Consider the following 16401-nt stretch of genomic DNA (forward strand, 5'->3'; position numbering starts at 1 on the left):
ATTTTTCAAATAACAGTGCTTTTAAAGAGGTATTAATTGTCTGAGAGGCATGTTATATCTATGAAAACAAATAGAATAATTAAACTGATTATGCTTTTATTATATTGCATAACAGCAAATGTTTATATACAAATGCATCCACTTCATGTTTATGTCACTAAATATTTAAAGTTATACTTTTTCAATACTTGTGCATATTGCATAATTCTGTAACAGAACATTTTTTGTGATTTTATTACCCGTTTTTCTCCCAAAGGGTGCATCCAGTTGAGATGCACATGCCTCTGTGTGTCTGACTTGCTGCGTCTCAAAGTGGTTTGAGATGCAGCAAGAGGCACACTGGGAACAAAAATGTTCCCCACACTGCATGTTTGCAGCACAGGCTCAAAATCTGATACCTGGATATCTAGGTATCAAATGTAACCCAGGCGGTACTCCAAGAGGTACCCCCTCTCCAATTGAAGGGATCAAAGCAGGTGCACAAGCACTGTGGGAGGTGTAGGGACTCTTCTCCCCTATAGAGCAGAGCCAGATCACCAATGGGGACTTAACCATATACCTTTTATTACTGGGAACATAACAGGCATACATCAGAGGGTATAGTGGACACTACAATGCCCCAAGGGGGCAGGATTCAACAAAGTTTAGACATTCACAATTACTGACAAAAACAGGGTTAACAAAATACAAAACGGTAACAGCAAAACAAACAATATGTGTTGGTGAAATATAAAAGGGCACAAAATGCAAAAATGTCAAATGACAAGAAAACATAGGGTCTTGGTACCTGGAAGGGGAGAAAGAGAGGAAAACACAATGGCCTCTTTCCACTGCAAGATTTGCTTCTTGTTATTTCACTAAGCCCTACTTAAACTTGAACCCAGATCTCCCGCTTAGTAGGCAGGAATGCTGCCACAGAGCCACCACTGGTAGCACTGCTCCAGCCTGCTAGGGGTCTTGACCTTCCCAGAGCCCCAGCCTCACATCCAGTTGCCTGGCCTCTGATTGGAGGAGCTGGAAGCAGAGCTGGGAACCTCTCAGGTTGCTGCTCAGATCCTGGCTGGAGCTGGGGGGAGCCTCTCCTGCTCACTGCAGCCTCTCCCAGGGGATGCTGGAGCCCAGTGGGGAGCCTCTCCTGCTGGCTGCATGCCACGCTGCTGAGGGTCCAACTGCTGCCTGCAGGTCCTGATCTTTCATGCTTTTCCAGGGCACTGCTCCTGCCCTGCTGGCTCAGCTCTTACCAGCTCTGTGAAGCTGGTTGTCCCTCGCTGGTCTCTCCCCTGAGTCAGCCCATGCTGCCCCTTTTATTCCTCTCCAGGTGACCCAAGGGGCCAATCAGGGCACAGGGCGGAGGGGAGGGGGGGAGTCTCTGGGGCCTGATTGGTGTGGAAAGGGAATCCCGAGTCCTCCAATCATCTTTTGCCCTTTCAAAACCCCTGGGCCAGGTCACTGCTAGCCAGCCCCTCACATCAAAAAAGAAAGAAAAAAAAAGTCAAGGACCATGCCCTGAGGCAATCAAAGGCTCAGGTTCTCCAAAAAGATGCTCTAGTAGCTACCCAGATCATCTCTATGCCTGCCCCTTGCCCTGATGCTGCAGCACACTGCCTGCCTGTGCAAAGCAAACCACAATGCAGGCTGCAGTGACCTGGGTTCCATTCCAGGTAAGTAGTGGGTGGGGAGGGAGGGTGTGGGTGACCATGGGTGGGGCAGCTCAGGAGAGGTGGGTCCCCTGCCCAGCCCCTGCAGGGCCCACATGCCCCTGCCCAGTATTGCCCAAAGCTCACCCACAGCAGCGGCAGCCTTCAGGGTGTTTGGGGCCTCCTGGCACAGGCCTCTTGCACAGTGTGGGGCAGGGAGGCTTAGTCCCGGATGCCTGGTACTCAGTGCACCTTCAGTCAGTTCCAGGCTGCTCAGGCTGTCACTTGGGGCCCCACACCATGCAGGCTGTCACCTAGGGCCCCACACCACTCACAGGGACTGCCAGTTGTGCTGGGCTGGGTCCAGCAAGCCCAGGCCCTGCATGCTGTCAGGGCAGGCTGGTTCCATGTAGGACCCAGCTCAGTACGATAGGCAGTCCCCACAAGTGGTGCAGAGCCCTGCGTGACAGCCTAAGCAGCCCTGAGCTGCCTGAAGGTGTATGGCCCTGGGTCAGGTCCACATGATATGGTACAGGCAGCACCAAGTGCCAGGCAGTGGGGGACAAGCTGCACTGCCCCATGTCTCGGGTGGGGGGGGACAGGGGATTGAATGTCCCAATGGCTGCTGTTGTTCTGGGTGAGCTGTGCGCCATGCGGGGGGGGGGGGGGGCGCATGTGGGCCATGAAGGGGAGTGGGGCCATGTGCTGTGGGGCTGTGCCCTGGGGGGGGCAGGGGATCCATCTTCCTGAGCATCCACCTCACACTGTCCTCTCGCAATCCCCTACACCTGCCCACACACCCCATACCCACCCACCCACCCATCTTCTGACCCCCCCACCTGCAAACCCCACATCTCCCCATCACATGCCCAGCTGCCAGGCACACTGAGACCTGCTGGCAGGAGCTGTGGCTGCAGGAGCAGCTGTTCCCACATCCTAGTTAGTGAAGGGCTTGGGGGAAAGTTACAACTGCTACACGATAAGAAAATCAAAAGCAAACATCAAAACATACGAATATTTAGAATTTGTTTTATTATGATAAACAAAGACACTGGTAGGCTTCCAAATTGCTTTACAATTGTAAATATCAATAAAACATTGCCCAACTAGTTTGTATGTATGTATGTGGCCAGGAGGACATGCTTTGACAGTTCAAAGCAGGCCACCACATTGACAACATCTTTCAGTCAATAGCTGCCCAGATATGGCAGGGCGGCAGTATGCATGGCAGTAGCACTGCAAAGGCCAACCATGCAGCCACAGCCCACTGCAGACTGCTGCAGTGGCTTAAGGGTGCAGGGAGCTCTTGGTTAGGGCTGCTTCAACAGTCCAGCTAGCCCAAGAGGTAGTGTCTCAGATACCAAGTGGCCGGGGCCGAGAAGCTCCTGAGAGCAAGTAGCCCTAAGCTGCTCACCAGGACAGCTTTTTATACTGCTGAGGCCAGCACAGGTGCTGCCCCAGGCTCAGGCTGGCTACAGATCCAGGAGGAGCCAGGCAGGGTTATTTTGTCTCAAGTGGCACAACTTGCCCCACACCAAAGTGCATGTCTGGGCATGTGCACTAAGGCAAAAATCCTTGCCTCAAATTTGTGCTGCTGCAAGTGCATGTGTCTGCATGTATGGATGCATCCAAAGAAGTTTTCTAATTTATGCACAAATTTTGGAATAAATTAAAGTTTAATAGTTTGTAACTCCATTTTCTGGTATAGGCATCTGTCATAAAAGTGTAAAAGTGCAAGGACAATTACAATGCAATTAAAACATGAATGATCTTTGATAGAAAACTCAAAACAGCTAAATTATTTATGAAACTAAAGGACTAATATAATAAGCAATGCGGTTATATAGTAACCTCTCCCCTCTTCGCCCCCCCCCAGTTCAGTAGCCAACTGAGGTCAATGGAAAGATGGAAGCTGACACTAAATCTCAGTATACAGTTATACTGTATTATAGAATATCTTATTCACTGCAAAATATGATCAGGTAGAAATATTTTTCAGACATTACCTTTTAAAATCTTGCTTTGTCCTGTCCCTTCAAAAATATCCAAGGTATCTCCAAATTGTTGTGTTTCAAAAGAGGTGAAGTTTAGTTTAATGGATAACCCTTGATTCACACTATTGTAGCCAAAAAGAAAAAAAAATGAAAACAAAAAGATTATGTTCAGCAGTAATTTTCTTCATCTATGGTAAAAAACCCAAACAAACCCACAAGTACAACATTTATTTACTAGACCATTCAGAAATTATATGGTAACTGCATTACACATATTTATAAATTGAGGAGATTTGCCTTGGATAATTATATGGTGGACTGGGTAGCAAACTGGCTCAGAGGTCGCACTCAGAGGGTGGTGGGGGATGGTCCAGTGTCAACCTGGAAAGTTGTGTGCACTGGAGTCCCTCAGGGGTCCATTCTGGGGCTGGTGCTATTCAACATCTTCATCAGTGATCTGGAGGAGAGGGTGCACCCTGTCCAAATAGGCAGATGACACAAAAATATGAGGTGAATCTAACACCCTGGAGAGGAAGAACCAGATCCAGGTTGACCTCGACAGGTTGGGGAAGTGGGCAGAGAGCGACAGGATGCAAATCAATAAGGACAAGTGCAAGGTGCTGCATCTAGGCAGAAAAAAAACTACCATCATACCTACAAGCTGGGGGGGTGACTTTCTCAGCAAAACTGAGGCAGAAAGAGATCTTGGAGTCACTGTTGACTCCAGGATGAACACGAGTCATCAATGTGATGAAGTAGTCGGCAGAGCCAATTGCACCTTGTTGTGGATCCATAGATGTTTCATGAACAGGTCCAGGGAGGTGATTCTCTCTCTCTACATGGCATTGGTCAGGCCACAACTGGAATACTGTGTCCAGTTCTGGATGCTGCAGTTCAAGTGGTAAGCAGACAACCTGGAGAGGGTCCAAAGAAGAGCCACTCATCTGAATGGAGGCCTGCAGGGAAGGCCCTATGAAGAAAGGCTAAGGAACCTTCACCTTTTCAGCCTCTGCAAGAGAAAGCTGAGAGGGGACCTTGTGGAGGTGTACAAATTCATAAGGAGAGAGCAACATGAAGTAGGAGATGATCTGTTTACCAGGGCACCCCCTGGAACAACAAAGAACAATGGTCATAAGCTATTGGAGAGTAAGTTTAGACTGAACATAAGAAAAAAGTTCTTCATGGTCGGGGTTGCCAGGATCTGGAATGGGCTTCCAAGGGAGGTGGTGCTCGCTCCATCCTTGGGGGTCTTCAAGAGGAGACTGGACAAGCACCTAGCTGAGATCACATGATCCCAGATTTGGCAAACTTTTTCTTCCCTGCCAGGGGCTGGGGTTGGACTAGATGGCCCACTGAAGTCCCTTCCGACCCTTGAATTAATTATTTATATTGCGTATTTTAGATTAAACTTTACATTTCACGCAATGGCAAAAGAGAAAGAACATGAACTTCTTAAGAGTAAGAATAAAAACTCTAGATAAACTGTTATGTATGCATAATACATCTTTCAGGGCTTGAACCTTTGCATAATTTTGAATAAGAAATTCAGGTAGGCAGTTCTCCAGAAACTACTCATTAATTTACACAAAGCTTTTAGAAACAGTGCTCATTATAAGGATTACTTTACCATGTAAAGTAGTTCCATTTGACTTTAAAAAGGCTATTTGCAGAATGTCAGGAGTAAAACTATCAAAATTTTCCTCTTATATCCACAACACATCTTCTTGTGCCAAAAACAAATTGAAGCTTATGAAATTTTAGTATCTATACATGTGCTTCAGAGCGGGGGAGTGCTTTAATTAGAGTGGCTACGAGAGCTGCTTCAATTAAAGTGTCCACAGCATCATGTGTATTCAATGTCCCACACTTCAAAATGGTGGTTGGGGCATTTAAACTAAAGCTCATTGGATGAGCTTTAGTTCAAGTGCCCCCTCTGCCATTTTGAAGCATGGGAACGCTGAGTAGACATGACATGGGAGCTGATGAAGAGAGTTAATTAACATGCTCCAGCACCCTCGATTCATCAAGTTTGCTCCAACGTGTGCTAAACACATTCCAGATGCATGCTGTGCAGAACATTCTCAAATGTAAGCCAAAGATACCTCCCTACTTTCCCAATCTCAGACCCTGTATTATATTTTTAAATGGTCCTCTCAATACCCTTCTAAAATTAAACATTTTACAACCTCAAAAAATCCACAGTCCAAGTGATCTAAGTTTCTCAGACCACCCTGAATTTGTTGTTCTCCGAGACTGCAATTCCCAAGAAAAGTCCAAATGTAGTTTTAATGACAGCATTCTTGCCAGAATGCCAGAAACCATAAGGACAGAAGTATAGAACAGGTATTTATCCATCTTGTAATTCTCTTTAGTTTTCTTTCGCATCTTTGTGTAGATTAAAACATAATATATGAAAATGAAAAGGCCAAGAAGAAAATTGTAAGAAGTAAATGGGAGAAAAACTGGCTACACAATTGCAATCAAGCTATTGCTGTGCTTTGATTTTATATTTTTTATTATGAAATTACATCTTTGGTTGGGCAAGAAAAGAGAAAGTGTAAAATCTTCTCTCAAAGGGTCACAGTAGGGCTTTCTGGTTATTTGGTGAAGAAAAGGATGGAGAAAGATCACACTTGGTTGTACTGCAAGTTGATTTTCAAAGGTTTCTACAAGAGGATTTAAAAATGAATAACAACATGAATCCCAATGGTAAGTGAAAAATTCAAAAGATTCCCTAAAGAAACAATTGTGTCCTAAAGAAAGACAGTCTCTGGGTTAGGAGGCACCCAACTGATCTTTTCAGGCTCTCCTTGTAAGGGTTCTCAAATTTTTCTAAGCCAGACTACTGGAGAATAAAACTAGAAGGTTATTTTACTAATTTAGCAACATGCAGCCACAAAGATTTGTTGCATCATTAAGGCATTGTTAGAAATAAAGCATGAACTTTAAGAAGTCTGTATTTCTACTGTTCCTTAAATTGTGGCATTCCAAGGTAAACCATGAGATACAGGACAATTTCTTACATTTTCATTTTATTTGTGATACTCTGTTCATTCACTTTGCAAAATAATCCTAGCATTTCTGTAAGGAAAAAGTAATGCAACTAATTTGATTCATTGATTTTTAAATTCATATAAATTTACAGGTAAAAAGTCAAGAAGGTAGTATTTCATGAAATATTTACAAGGGTGGTATCTTACTCCAGGCCTGCATTGAGGTTTGTGGGAGCAGTCCCTTCCTGTAGATAAACCACGCTGACTTTGATAGGGAGACGTTTGCGTCATTACATCTTTCATAGATAAGTGGGCCATGCTTATCTTATGTATTTAAATGGGGTAGTTTAATAGAAAACATGGATGCAGTTTGAATTTTACACTTCATGGGGAGGACAAGGGACTTAATAGTTATATGCAAAACTAAAAAACTGTTAAGTGTATAACAGATGGACAGGATTTGGGAGGGCACCTCAAAGTAGTTCTCTCTCACTCATGAGAAGGACTGCATACATCAAAAAGAAATCCAAAGGCTTAAATTCATTGCTACCCATTTAAGACAAAAGGGAAAATGGAGTACCTGACTTACTAGAGCACTCTCAAAGGCTTGGAATTTTAAAGAAACCTATGGGAATTAGGAGCTAAGTGGCATGGAGTTTAAGCAGGACTTGGGTGGTCAATTTCCTTGCTCTAGTTTGAAAAATCATACCCCAATTTAAGAATTCTTAGAGGGGAAAATCAGTACACTATCTTTTACAAAGCCATAACTGAATCACTGCCTTTCCTCAAAGCAGTACTTCTGAATGAGCCAACTGGTGAAAAGGAGACGAGATTTCCAGATTAAGTTAACACCCATATTTTTAAAGGCATTTAGGCACCTAACTCCACTGATTTCAATTGACGTTTGATGCCCACATACCTTTAGAAATATGGCCCCAAATGATATAGAAACACAAAACACATTTCTTCCCAAATGAGATGTGTTTACCTAAAACACGTTGGTATTTTCTGAAAATCCCACCTGTTAACAGTGATAATGTCAGTCTTAAAATAACTATTTTGAAGGTAATTTTTCAAGAAATATTTTTATGAAAATACCACATCATGCTATAGACTGGCATAGCAATTTAATGGGAAAATGGTGGGCTCCTTGTTTTAATGGACTATTTATTGTATACTTTGCAGGATATAATAACTGGAAATATAATAAAGGAATAAATGTTGAATTATAGGAAATAACCATGCCTCACAAAAAGAGAATACGGGTAACAAAGCATGATGAAGCTGCTTACCGTATAATCCATCGGCAAATAATATTTGAATTATAGGGCTTTGGATAATTAATAGAGTTGAAATACCCAGAAGAGCCAGTTAACACAAATTTTCCATCACAAGTTGTGGCTGTAAAGAAAAAAGTTTGTCAAATAACAGTATGGAAATCAGAAGTACTGCCTGACTATAAACCCATTCAACAACTAGAAAGTGTTATCTAAATAACAATGCAGTGCTGGCAGGCGTAGGGAAGTGAAACCCATTCAGCTTTTCCCCACCTCTAATTCCTGATCTCACAATATATCTGTAGTGGCTGAGGATAGCTCATTCAAACAGTCTTGGTTTTTCTCCAAGGCTACCTCGCTTCCCACAGGAATCAATACAAACAACACGTGTTCTCTCACCCCATGGCCTTGTCCCAGACCCGAAGAGAGTGCCTGGGCTTGGTGTTGCAGCCACTAGCCTGCACTCTTTACTCTCTCAGTTTAACTCCACCATAGTCTTTCACCCTTGTCCTGGCTACAGACCCTGGGAGAGTCAACAGTGGTGTGGTGCTTGGGGCTCGTCTGAGAGCTGGCCTACCTACCCTCAGTTGTTCTTCTCCCTCCCTTGGGACCCTAGAAGCCTTTCAGCTCCCACAGGGCCAGATATAATTATCATTATCAGCTGTGCCCAGTCCTTCAAGACAGGCTTGTAAGCACACACTGCCTGCCTGCAGCCGGCTGCAGTCCCTTCCTCAAGATATGCAGCTTACTACACCATCCCGTCCCATTTTACCGCAAAGATAACATGTGTAAAAGACACTTTAATTAGGAAAATCCCTGCTGATCCAACCACATTTTAAAATCAGTCCTTGTTTTATTACTATTAACAATACTTGTGGCAAAGAAGGATTTTGCCATAAGAGTTTCTCTCCCATAAAGCTTATTCTCTCTCTCAAGTCATAAAGTTATGTTTACACTACCAGGATTAATTTGATCCAACATGAAGAAAAAGCAAGTGAAGTGGTTCATTTGTCTGTCTTACATAGCACTTGAAATGAATCAGCCAGACACCCAATTCATATCCATTACAAACAGTGCTGAAACAGATTTCACCAACCTTACTTTTAGATGGATGTTATTATTATTTTATTTAAATCAATGAATTTAAACAACAATCCAAATAAGAACTGGACAGATTCTCCTATATGCACTTTTGAAATCTATAGGATATTTGTTACTAAAAATCAAACACAGAAATTAAACTTAATATTCAGAATAACTGTGTGGAACATTTATGGTAATTTAAAAAATACTTAGAAAAAAAGTGCCGTATTATTTAAGCTTTCTGGGATGTTGTTTTGAATTTGCAGAGTATATGTTAAATTCCCCATCTCAAGATTAATCAAAGAGGGCAAAAGCAAGTTTCTCGGTTTGATGGACAATTAAGAGTTTTGCATTAATACCAGAAATAGGATTTTAATCTCTAATAATTATTAATAGAGTAATTATTATTAATAATTAATTATTAATAGTGAGAGCTACATTAATATGTCTTTGAAATATGGTCCCATTGAAAAGCAACTCCATAAAATGGCAATTTGGGGTCTACATCTTTAATCTCTCCTTGGCTTCCAGACCTACATCGGTTCAGGCTGTAAGTACAAAGTTAAGTCTAGCTGTCACTACTAAAAATGCTTGAAGAACATGGGACTCAAACTTCTCCCCTGTCACCATGGCTAAAATCTCATTTATTTTACCAATTCTTTACCACCTGCTTAACTAACCAATTCTCACCCCTGCCCCAGCCCTGGCACAATCTGTGGGCAAGGAAGAGCCCCCATGGGCTTTTTTTTTTTTCCTCAATGCCTATAGGGCATTATTATTTATCCAGTGCTCCCTAGTGTGGTACTTTTTCACAGATATGTAACAAGATAGGCCCCTTTCTCATCAACTTTACAACCTAAATTGATGAGAAAGACAGATAACAGCATAAAGGTATGAGCTGAATAACATGCAGGATTCTTTGTTTAATTAATTTATTTTGTTCTTCTCCCATTCTCATTTCTTTTATCAGCTTCTTGTCATATGATTCAAAACCAGCCACTCATGCCATAGACTTTAGACTGACTTTAAAAGAACTACAATCCAAAGGAATTAAAGCCAAAACAAAAACAAAAACAAAAACAAAACCAAAACAAAAAAAGCAACAAAAACAACACCATCAGCACTTTTGCAAATCGAGAGATTTCTCTAACAATCAGTTCTAGTTTCTAAAGAAACCAGCACAGGGCTAGGTGGAGTTGGCCCTTCTGACTTCCCTTCCCTCTCTGTAGACTTTATGCTTCAGCTACTCCCCTCTGTGGGGAGATAAGGCTCGCTGATCAGAGCAAAGAACAGACAGGGCTGTCATTCATGACATTTGTACTTCATGGCTGGAGTCTCAGGAAAGCTCTGGTTCCAGGAAGAGAAGAAATCATTTGTGTCCAGTGTGGGGTTTCATAAAGATGGCTCTCATTGCCTCTCCAGAGCACAAGTCTTTAGCCAGCTTCAGGCACTTACCCTGGGATCTGGGTTTAAAGTTGTAGGGTTTATGATGCCTCATTTGGCAAGACTCCAATGGCAAAACTCCAACTGACTTCAAAGGAGAAAGATCAATCCCATTTCATTCCCTGGCAGTGCTCTTCCTCTGCTAAGGAAGGTATAGTTCGCTAACTCATGGTTATTTCATTTTTTTATTTTTAGCCAGGTAGTGAAACTGAGGAGGTACAGACAAAATATGGCTGCAGACAAGAACATAGCTATTAGAGCCTTTGGAAGAAATCATGCCTTTAGGGCTGAGCTTCTGGACTCCTAACATCAGTATAAAGAAAAGGGCTGTTGTGTTGATGGAAGTGCCCATTAATGAATGCAGACCAGGCTTTACACACATCTTTTGAGCCCCTACATTGCCATTGTTAACAATTCTTTGCAGAGCCTATAGTTGCTGTCTCCCATAGCAGAGCCAGAGAAAAGCATTACATGACAATTTTAATCAATAAAAATAGAAAATAAAGGTATGTTAGGTCACCTGTTGTCTGAATCTCTGCTGAAAAGCTTATGGAATTCACACAACTATGTCAAAGGCAGGAAGAGACTTAGAATTGCTCCATCCTGTACTGCATCTTTAAACCATTAGCACATGCTCAACTCAGTAGTACTACAGGGAATAATAGTCAGGAAGAAAAGAAAAAAAGAACCAACTTAGTTGTTTAAAAGGAAATAGTGCCTTTGGGTGCAAGAGCTCTTGTAACAAGAATTATAAGTTGGCTGTAAATCTCATTGTAAAATTCTGCAGTGCTTCTGAAAAGCCAGACAATTTTAGCTATTATACAGCTGTATTAAGTCACTCTAGGGATGGGATACGAGTGAAAAAAAAAAAAATCAAAGAGGTGGAAAACTTGGCAGGTGTCCCAAATGTGCGTCTGGCTGATTGCCATTCTCTACACTGGCTCTGCAAACTCCGTTAAGAAGTCTAAATATGGAAGCTTGGAAAAACTCTTCACTTTTGAACACAAATTTTAAAGAGTCAAAATCTAACATGAAGGCGATGGGCTGCACATGTCCTCCAGCCAGACTTTCATTCCCATAAGGCTCTGAACTGCAGTTCTTAAGGAAACCGAACTAAAAAGAACAGTTTGGTTCACTAGGCAGAAACTAAGGAAAAGGACATCAAAACTTCTACCCTATAGTTTGCTGTAACTCTTAATCTTTTCTTTATCAATATTCTATTGATGTGCTTTTCTTTTAATGCAAAGACATAACAAATTATGGACTTTTTTCCAGATCAGAATGTATAGACTAGATACAATGTTACTATAGGTGCACCTACATGGGCTCTTTACTGCAGAGCTGAATAATTAGATCTGTAGTAAAGTGTCATTATCTGTCATTTGCTGTGCCCATATTAGGGCACAGTAAATTAACTCCGCCATGGGACAGTACTGTTTAGGATGAGATTACACCGCCTTGACAAAAAGTGTAGTTGCTGACCAGGACTAGCAGGGGCATGAGGGTGCTACAGTGTGGGGACTGCCTGCCAGCTAGCCCCCACACTGTAGCACCCTTGTGCCACAACAAGCCCTTCCACTGCCTGATGCCCTGACCTGAAGCCTACAGCTAACCTCCCCACCTAATCTCTGCCTCCCTCCTCCACACTGAGCCTGCTGTCAGCCCAGGGCTACTCCACCTTGGCTCTAACTTGGTCCTGGATGCATGTGTATACACCTCATGTAAACATGTAAACATTTATTGCTGCATGCTAATCGTGCAAGTAGGTGACAGTGTGCATACGCATTTTGCCAGAGATAAATAGCAGCAGCACACAGTTGTGTTGCTAAGTGTCCCTGAGATCTTCCCTGGCATGTACACTCTGGCATGCGACAACTTACTCTGGGTGGGGTAGGGGAGGCTGGGGCCAGCATCTAGGCTGGCCCCAGCAGCCTTACCTGGGGCCTCCCAGGGCTCCAAAAGTGGCAATCCAGCTGCGCAGAGCCTGGCCAGAAGCTGGAGCATGGTTCTGGCTGGCCAGGCTCCACTTTCAGGTGGTGCACCCTGCTTCTGTGTGTGATGCCCCACTTTTTTCTGCCACAGGTTTTTTATTTATTTTTTTTACACTAGGATCACCTCATGTCAGAAAAGCCACTGTGCTGCAAAACAGCTGCACAGCAAATGTGTGCGTGTGTGGCGCATGTGGTTTGTGGCACCACAGCTGGGTCTGTGGTGCCACAAACTGCACTTGCACACTTGCTTGGATGTGTGCTATGAGTGAGAAACAATGCTGACTTTTAAAAGGAGCTTTATGGTCAAAGTTTGTACCCGCTTCTCTCTTATTTAAAAAAAAATGTTAACTGTCAGATCATTACAAAATATAAGCAAAAGTTGTGAACACAACCTGAATGTATTACTCAGTGGCAAGCCAAACATGTCTTTTATTTTGATGCAACTTAGAGTGCAGAGACACAGTAAGCTTCCTGTGAATTTTATTCCATATTTTATCAAGTTGGTTGCCTAAAGTAGGCACTATTACGTACTTAGCCATGGTGTGGTGTGGTGTGGTGTGTATTTGTGAGTGTGTGCGAGTGTGTGTGAGTGTGTACCTGTACTTGTGTGCATGAGGAGGATGGGGGGGCACGTTTGTATTGAGCAAATAGCTACTCCAAAGTGAGATTGACAACAGCAGTCAACATATGATGCATATAAAGGAGTTACTTTTTCTGGAGTAAATTTGCTTCTGACTTTTAGAAGTAACTTTGCACTGGACAACAATGTCTCTACTGCATGAACGCTTTGGGAAATGGTGTTGGGTTCTTTAATATATCTATAAGTGTTTATATCTAAATGAAATATGGGCTCTTTACATACAAAATACTCCTCTCATGATTCAATGAAAATACTGTTACTTCTTTTAGAGGCTAAGACTTTTAAAAGTTCCTTATGCTAGCCTGAAATTAGAAGAAAGATATTCTTATTCATTTCAGATTCATCTGTTTGGAAAACCCCATCTGGAGTTTAATAAGTATATACCCTATACAACATTAATAATACACACACATATATTCCTATAACAAGACATCAAAATAACTTAATATGAAAAAATACAGTTAATGTACCCTTATTTTGAAAAGTAAAATTTTAGTTCGATGCATGAAGGATTTTAGCAGCACAATTCCCACTAGTTAAACAGATGCTTTACAGATAAAACTCTTCATAGAAATTCTAAAAACATCTTCTTGTATATTCATTTTCTCTTTGTGCAAGTGTTATACACAGGGGACTAAAACCTATTAATCCAACTTTTTCTTATGATAGAATAACAGAGATAATGCCTTCCTAGTTGCTTCCATGATGATAGGTTAAAAATCAGGTACATGGACAACTGAAATAGATGTTGGAAGAATTTGAACATAAGCTGTTTTGCATGCTATAATCTAAGTATTAGTAAAAGACTGGGCTTGTACTTAATGTATAATGAAAGTAATAAAGGTAACTAATTTTCTTTATAACAGTACCATACTTATACATCAAGTATACAGCCAGAAACAGGTAGACGGCAAAAATAAGATTAACTGAAAAATCCTAGTGAGACGCACACAAAAAAATGGCATAAAAATTAAAGAATATGGACCACCAGCATTAAATGATCTAGACAAGGTTAAATCCAACCAACTTAAGTTTCAGACTAAAATTTTGTGAACTTTCCTAAGATTTGTGAAAAATTGTGCTGAAGTTGATTTTGTCGACATTTTCAAATAATGTGATTAGTATCCAAGTACTTAATGGGTGCATCTATGCATTTACTTTACTGTAGAATACAGGCAACCCTTGCTTAATGCTGTTTCGCTTAGCGCCATTTCGCTATAATGCTCATTTTAAATGAATACCTTATTTTACTTAGTGCTCAGTCATTTTCATTATAACACTTGTGGTTGCCATCTTGGGTCATTAAAAACAATTGTGGTCACCATCATGAGTCAAATATTTTCAGTTTCACTTAACACTTGTTTTGCTTAATGCTCCTTTTTTCAGGAACCAATTAAGATTGCTAAGCGGGGGTTGCCTGTAGATTGATTAGCTCTGCAGTAAAGCATCACCATCTACACATGCTCTGGTATTAAGGTGTAGTAAATTAATTAATTCTACTATAAGATAATTCCATCGGGGCAATACTATCTTGCAGTGGAGTAATCAACTGAAATTAAATGCACATGTGGAAGGTGACTGTGGGCATAAATTGTGCTTGGTTAACCCAGGCAGCAGGGACAACACTCCTGCCTGCCACCTAACCACATGGCTCTACACTTTCAGGACTCTTGTGCCTCAGCCGGCCACTCTGCCACCCAGAGCCCAGGGATGGCTCCCTAAGCCTGCTGCAACCCTGGGCCTGCTGTGCCCAGGCTCAAAATGCAGCTGCTTTAGGCACACGTGTAGATGCTATGCTTGGGAGCGGTGTACTCTGGTTCAAACAGCTCTGGAGCTTTTCTCTCTTCACACTAATTATACATGTAGATGCACCAAATAATAATAACTAATATATTTTAAAAGGCAGCAGAACAAGTTTTTTCTATGTTTATTCCAAGGCCATATTCTTGAGTTATTATTTGCATGATTTGACCAACTCCAATAAAAAACCTCTAATAAGAAGGAAACCATGTCTGAGATACCAGGGAAAGATTTTAAGGCCCCTGATAGATATTAATTTGAAGTTTCATTTGGATCTGGTCCATGGGCCAGACAGTTGTGCCTCCTACCATGGCACACGTGTATGGCAGGAGGTGCAATAGTGAGATTGGCCCAGGATCATGACCTTGGGTTCCCCCTGCACCAGCAGGTTAGGTGCCTCCTATCATTACACCTTAAAGTATATTCAAACAAATTTGTATCTTTACACACAATCTTAAGTACAAAATTACCTTTAACCATACTTTTAATTGGCTGGGTTTGGAAGAGTATACCAAGTACTGCAGAGTAAACTGAGCAGTTCAAACAGAGTTAAAGATTGATTGGTAAAGACTGATTTACGTTCTTACCACATCTTTTTTCAGCTTCATCTGAACCGTCTGGGCAGTCTGGTACTCCATCACAAAATAAGTTTTTTTTTATGCAGGTCATGGTATCAGCACAAGGTTCATCAGGAGGCAAACAGGTCACTGAAATAAAAATAGTGAAACACAGGGAGACAGAAAAATGACATTACAAACAAGTAAAGCATTGTCTATTGAAGTCCAAAACAAATCTTATTATAAATATTTGTCCATTAGTCTGAGTTGAATGTTCAAATCATAGTATCTGTTGGTTATATTTTTATAGGTTTTAAGTTGGTGTTTTTAGATTCAAGGCACCTCTCATTAGACTCAAATAACTCCTTGGAAAATACCAGATGTTAGCTTTCATTCATTTTTGAAGACAGAAATATAATAGAGCAATTCTGTCACAAAATTGCTTAGAAAGAATATGACAGGTCAGAATGTTTTTGACATTATGGATTCCTATTTGAAATCTCTGAGCTCATCCTGTGAATCGTGTAGGTATTTGCACACTAAACAGTACTAAGTTGCATAGAAACTCGTAGCACCCTTAAAAGGATCTCACAGTACCCCAAGGTGCCACAGTACCCTGGCTGAGAATTACTCCTAGAGTTCTAGAAGTTAGTCACTTATAAATGTATACACACCAAAAAGATAATGATCAATCCTATTTGACTAAGTTCGAAAAAACAAGCTTTATTAATTTGAAACTAAGAATTATGCTTACAAAAGTATACAGGTGCTTCATATACATGTCAGAATGTATTCCTTGTTGCCAAGAGGGTGCATGCATTTTATATTAGATAATCAAAAACCTGTTTTACTCCATATCAGAGGAGTATCATGATTTCTGGGCTACAGCCATGCCTTCTTTTTCTTGCTGTCCTTCCAGTCCCATAAAATTGCATTCTTTGATACTCAGATCCTTTAGGAAAAGTGAAGAGTGAACCCACAAAGGA

At 41.5% G+C, this 16401-nt stretch overlaps 1 protein-coding gene across 2 annotated transcripts in view; it reads right to left on the reverse strand.

Annotated features, from left to right (window-relative positions):
* The window catches only part of TMPRSS15 (transmembrane serine protease 15), a 102775-nt gene that overhangs the window by 72054 nt on the left and 14320 nt on the right, over nucleotides 1-16401 (reverse strand). The window contains exons 6-8 of one of the 2 annotated variants that reach the window (XM_090031628.1): nucleotides 15446-15573; nucleotides 7917-8025; nucleotides 3644-3753 (exon numbers count right to left, since the gene is read on the reverse strand). In XM_090031628.1, coding sequence (XP_089887754.1) covers nucleotides 3644-3753; nucleotides 7917-8025; nucleotides 15446-15573 — 347 coding nt within the window. The remainder of the gene's footprint in view (nucleotides 1-3643; nucleotides 3754-7916; nucleotides 8026-15445; nucleotides 15574-16401) is intronic. The other variant, XM_090031629.1, reaches the window with a different exon arrangement.

Source organism: Crocodylus siamensis, chromosome 1, assembly GCF_052110815.1.
Source record: "Crocodylus siamensis isolate JL-2025a chromosome 1, ASM5211081v1, whole genome shotgun sequence".
Lineage (NCBI taxonomy): Eukaryota > Metazoa > Chordata > Crocodylia > Crocodylidae > Crocodylus > Crocodylus siamensis.